Below are 4,705 nucleotides of genomic sequence, written 5' to 3'. Positions count from 1 at the left end.
AAATCTTCTACAAATCAGCTTCTGTTCCACTTTTTGCATCTTCATTAAACTTCAGCTGTTCAGCATATCTTCAGCCGCTTTCAGCAAAATCATTCAGCAAAATAAGCATTCACACTGCATTTTCGCAGGAAATGCAACTTCTCTAGTTTTTGTTGGTTTCTTGTTGAAGCAAGACAGAATAGGTATTCTTCAAGTGCTAGGGCAAGACATATTGAACAGCATTCATGAGGGTCACCTCGGTGTTGCAAAAATAAATAGGGGCTAAAGACACAGTCTGTTGGCTGGAAATAAACAGGGACCGAAGCATGTTGCTGATAATTCAACTCAACAGTGAAAAAAAGTAGGGATAGAGATTTTATTTTAACGATAAAGACTGCATGGTGATAAATGACTATCATTAAAATGTTCCTGAATTGGCTTTATTGTCAAATATTTTATGATTTTGTGTCTAAACATATGCCAAAAGTGACAATGTTCTATGTTTTAAAAGCAAGGAACGGGAGATTGTTGAACAGCAGTGTTATCTTGAACATGTAACATCAAATGCCTGTATGCACAGCCTACAGGGAGGCTGAAATTTTTCCCCTAAAAAAAGGCTTAAGTATGTATAATGTTTGAGGACTAGATTTTATCATTGGCGCAGCTGTAATTTATGCACATTTTAATGACTGCATCACAGACGATCATCAAAAAGGGAGGGGGGAGATTCATGAGCTTTATTACATAGAGCTTTGGTCAGTACGCTGCCAGAGCTCAGCAGCTTTACATCTGCTTTCCTGTCTCTGATTATGGAGACTCTGGATGGAGATGAACTCTGCTTCCCACAGCTCTTCAACATTTCCTGCAAGAAGCCGTTGCAGCACCATGCTGACAACATTTTCATTTACATTCTTCTGTCCTGTATCTCATTGCTGACTGTGACTCTCAACTTGCTGGTCATCATCTCCATCTCCCACTTCAGGCATCAAACTAAAGTGAAATAATGCAATATATTTAGGGTTAATCATTTTTCTGTAGATACAAATTATATATTTTTTTTACTACCATTAGTAATTGTAAAAGTGATATTATTGTTTAATTGTCTTTTATTACCTGTTCTTTATCTCTTACAAGCTTTTACAGTAGAATACTAAACTAGGTTGTCTTCAGTAGCAGAAGTCTAATCGTTACTGTGCATATCCTACTTTATTGTTGCAGTAATATATGTAGTTCTGCATTCGGTCACAGATTTTTAAACAATTCAAAAAATCATTGTTAAAAATTTGGTCTAATTAAATGTTTTTGTCTGTTTTTTTGTTTGTTTTCTTTTCTTCCAGGCAGCTTCACACCCCCACCAACATCTTCCTCTTGTCTCTGTCTGTCTCAGACTTCCTTGTTGGACTACTTCTGATGCCAGTACAAATCCTACAAAACGGAGGCTGCTGGTTTTTTGGAAGCTTTATGTGTGAATTTTATAACTATGTGTCTTTTATTATTACGTCTGCCTCAGTAGGAAACATGGTGCTAATATCAGCTGATAGATATGTGGCTATCTGTGACCCTCTGCGTTACCCCAACAAAGTCACACAGGGTAAAGTTATAATCTGTGTTTTTCTTTGTTGGGCCTGCTCTGTGCTCTACAATGGTGTGATGCTAAAAGAATTTCTGAAAAATCCTGACAAATATAATTTCTGCTATGGAGACTGTGTTTTTTTGGTTGAATATATAGCGCAAGTTTTTGATGTGATATTTACCTTTCTTAGCCCCATTACAGTGATCATAGTTCTGTACATGAGAGTATTTGTGGTGGCTGTGTCTCAGGCTCGAGCCATGAGGTCTCATATTGCAGCCGTCAGTCAACAGGGTTCAGTTTCTGTGTCTGCTAGGAAGTCTGAGAGAAAAGCAGCTACAGCTATTGGTGTTGTTGTGATTGTGTTTGTAATAAGCTTCTGTCCCTATTTTGTTCCTGCTTTTGCAGGACAGGTGTTGTTGTTCAGTGAGGAGTTTTCATTTTTTTTGATCTGGCTTTTTTATTTTAACTCTTGTCTAAATCCAATAATTTATGCTTTCTTTTATCCCTGGTTCAGAAAATGTATTAAACACATTGTTACACTTCAGATACTGCAGCCTGATTCATGTGATAGCAATATATTGTAAAAAGATTGTTAAAAAAACTGTATTATTAAAGAATGAATGATTTCTACAAACTGTTCTGCATTAAGGAGAATGGATGTCTTCACACTTTTTTTTTTTGAAAAAAGAAAAGATTTTTTCGTCTTAAGTTAATGAAAAAAATTACTAATTTTTTCTTAAGATGTATTTCTCTAGGATGTATGTATTTTCTTGAAGTCTCATATAATTGTACATTATTGTAACGGTTGTATATTTCTGACCAACAGAAGTAATTAATAAAAATCCAATAATTTGTGCTTTCTTATATCCCTGGTTCAGAAAATCTAAATAAACACATTGTTAGATTTCAGTTACTGCCGCCTGACTCATGTGACACTAATGTACTGTAGAAAACTTTGTTAATGACTTAAACAAAGCATTCTTAAAAATAGATAAAACATCAAAACATTTGCATTTATTATCCTGGCTGTTTTGATTATTTGGGGGGGGGGAATAAGATTTTTTTCAGCTGTGGTTTAAATTTGGCAANGGGGGGGGGGGTGGTTGGAGTTAGAGAGATGACAGAAACAGCGGAAGGTGTGCGTATGTGAGTGTATAGACAGTGGGAAGACTGGTGTGGTGTGTGTGTGTTTGCAGATAGGTCCATGAATCACGTCACAGAGGCCATTGTCTTTGATAATGTGATGGAAAGTTTATCAGTGAGCTCTGAACAGATCCACAGATGTCCCTAGGCAGGAGGGAGCAGAGCATCTTGTCTACATAGTTCCAGGAGAGATTTCAAGATAGCTGACCAAACAAACAGTAATTTTTTTGGTTAAGACAGACTTGTTTTTCGTCTGCCTTGAAAGGTCTTGCTGATACTTCTCAATGGCGAATCCAAACAGCCAAATTCCAGGACCATTCCGCCTGATTCGAGCGAAGCAACTTTCTCCAAGATGTAACCATATTATTCACGAGTACCAGAAACGCAATTCAATCTGCGGTCCTGTAAAAGGATCACATCCAACTTGCGATTCAGCTCCCGTAACCACACAGTTTGATTGTTGACTGCCGAACCCATCAAACGAATTTGACGATATGTCAGGTAACTGCCCAATCCAAACAGCAGAAATCCTGTTATCAAAAATCCAAATATGTAAAGATCCTCCACGTCTTCCACAGACAGACTCAATAGACAAACAGGATTCCAACGTTTCCAGGAATCCAACGTGTATCCAGCGAAAAATGTCTTCTCAGGGCAAGCTGGCTCTCCTTTGGTCAGCCTTCCCGTCGAGAAAATTTAATCAATTGCGTTGAGAGACCAGCTGACCAGATCCATAGTTCAAAATTTTTTTGAGGAATATGTAAAAAAGACAGAGAGAAAAGAAACACATCCGCCTTCCACCAGGAGCAGAGAGTCCAAACTCATGCCATAAGTGACAATGTTCCATGTTTTAAAAGCAAGGAACGGGAGATTGTTGCACAGCAGTGTTATTTTGAACATGTAACATCAAATCCCTGTATGCACAGCCTACAGGAAGGCTGAAATATGCATCTATTTTCTCTCTGCTCCTGCTGGAAAGCGGACGTGTTTCTTTTCTCTCTGTCTCTCTGTCTCCCGAATCCCCCCTCTGCCTCTCTGCCCTCCTTTCTTTTCTGAGCCTCTCTTTTGCATGTTCTCCAAAATTTTTAAACCATGGATTGTGGGATCTAAAGGCAGTTCTTACACCGAAATAAATGAGTGCCACTCTCTCTCTCCTTAGTGCCAGAACACGGGGGACTCTTTAATTGTCACATCTTATCGTTATCACAAAATCCACAAGAATCCCGAAGTATCTTTGAAACTGGGCGTATTTAAACAGATGAAATGCACTGGTGTCTATTACATATGTCTGACCAGTTTGTGATTGGTCAGAAGTTTACATAACTCCTATGACACTTACAGGAAACCAGCCAGAACAACTGTCCGAGTCTGGTTCCAGGAAACGTCTTGTTATCTTGACCCCTGTTCTGTGAAGTTCTGGCAAAAACAACCGGACACTCTTTTGACATTTGAACATAGCTTCTTCTTCCATATTTGGTGAACTCTGCAGTCTGCAGCTGCCTCTAAGTTATAGAAAATAATCTTCTTCCACAGGATCTGGTCAGCTGGTCTCTCAACGCAATTGATCAAATTTTCTCGACGGTAAGACAGATTTTGGGAGAGTTGTCTTACCCTGATAGGACATTTTTTGCTGGATACACAATGGGTTCCTGAAGGAAATGGAATATTATTTGTCTGACAATTTTTGTCTTTGGAAGATCTTTACATATATGGGTTTTTGAAAACAGGATTTCTGCTGTTTGGATTAGGCAGTTACCTGACTTATTGTCAAATTCGTCTAATGCGTTCGGCGGCCAACACTCAAACTGTGTGGTTACGGGAGTTGAATCGCAAGTTAGATGCGATCCTTTTACAAGACCACAGACTGAATTGCGGTTCACAAACTCATGAACAATAATATGGGTTACATCTTGGAGAAAGTTGCTTGCTCGAATTAGGAAGAATGGACCTGGAATTTGGCTGTTTGGATTCACTATTGAGATGTATCAGCAACACTTTTAAGGCAGATTA

The 4,705-nt window shown here is 38.5% G+C and overlaps 1 protein-coding gene across 1 annotated transcript; it reads left to right on the top strand.

The window, feature by feature from the left end:
• Positions 1–775: 775 nt before the first annotated feature.
• LOC108229679 (trace amine-associated receptor 13c-like) lies at positions 776–2,210 on the top strand. Its single transcript, XM_017405348.2, has 2 exons — positions 776–961; positions 1,317–2,210. Exons 1-2 carry the CDS (start codon positions 789–791, stop codon positions 2,134–2,136), a joined length of 993 nt encoding a protein of 330 aa, XP_017260837.1. The 5' UTR covers positions 776–788; the 3' UTR covers positions 2,137–2,210.
• The last annotated feature ends 2,495 nt before the right edge of the window (positions 2,211–4,705 follow it).

The sequence above is a fragment of the Kryptolebias marmoratus genome, linkage group LG6, assembly GCF_001649575.2.
Source record: "Kryptolebias marmoratus isolate JLee-2015 linkage group LG6, ASM164957v2, whole genome shotgun sequence".
NCBI classification, from domain to species: Eukaryota; Metazoa; Chordata; class Actinopteri; order Cyprinodontiformes; family Rivulidae; genus Kryptolebias; species Kryptolebias marmoratus.
Note: the sequence above shows the minus strand (reverse complement) of the source record. Positions and strands in the feature narration are given on the sequence as shown.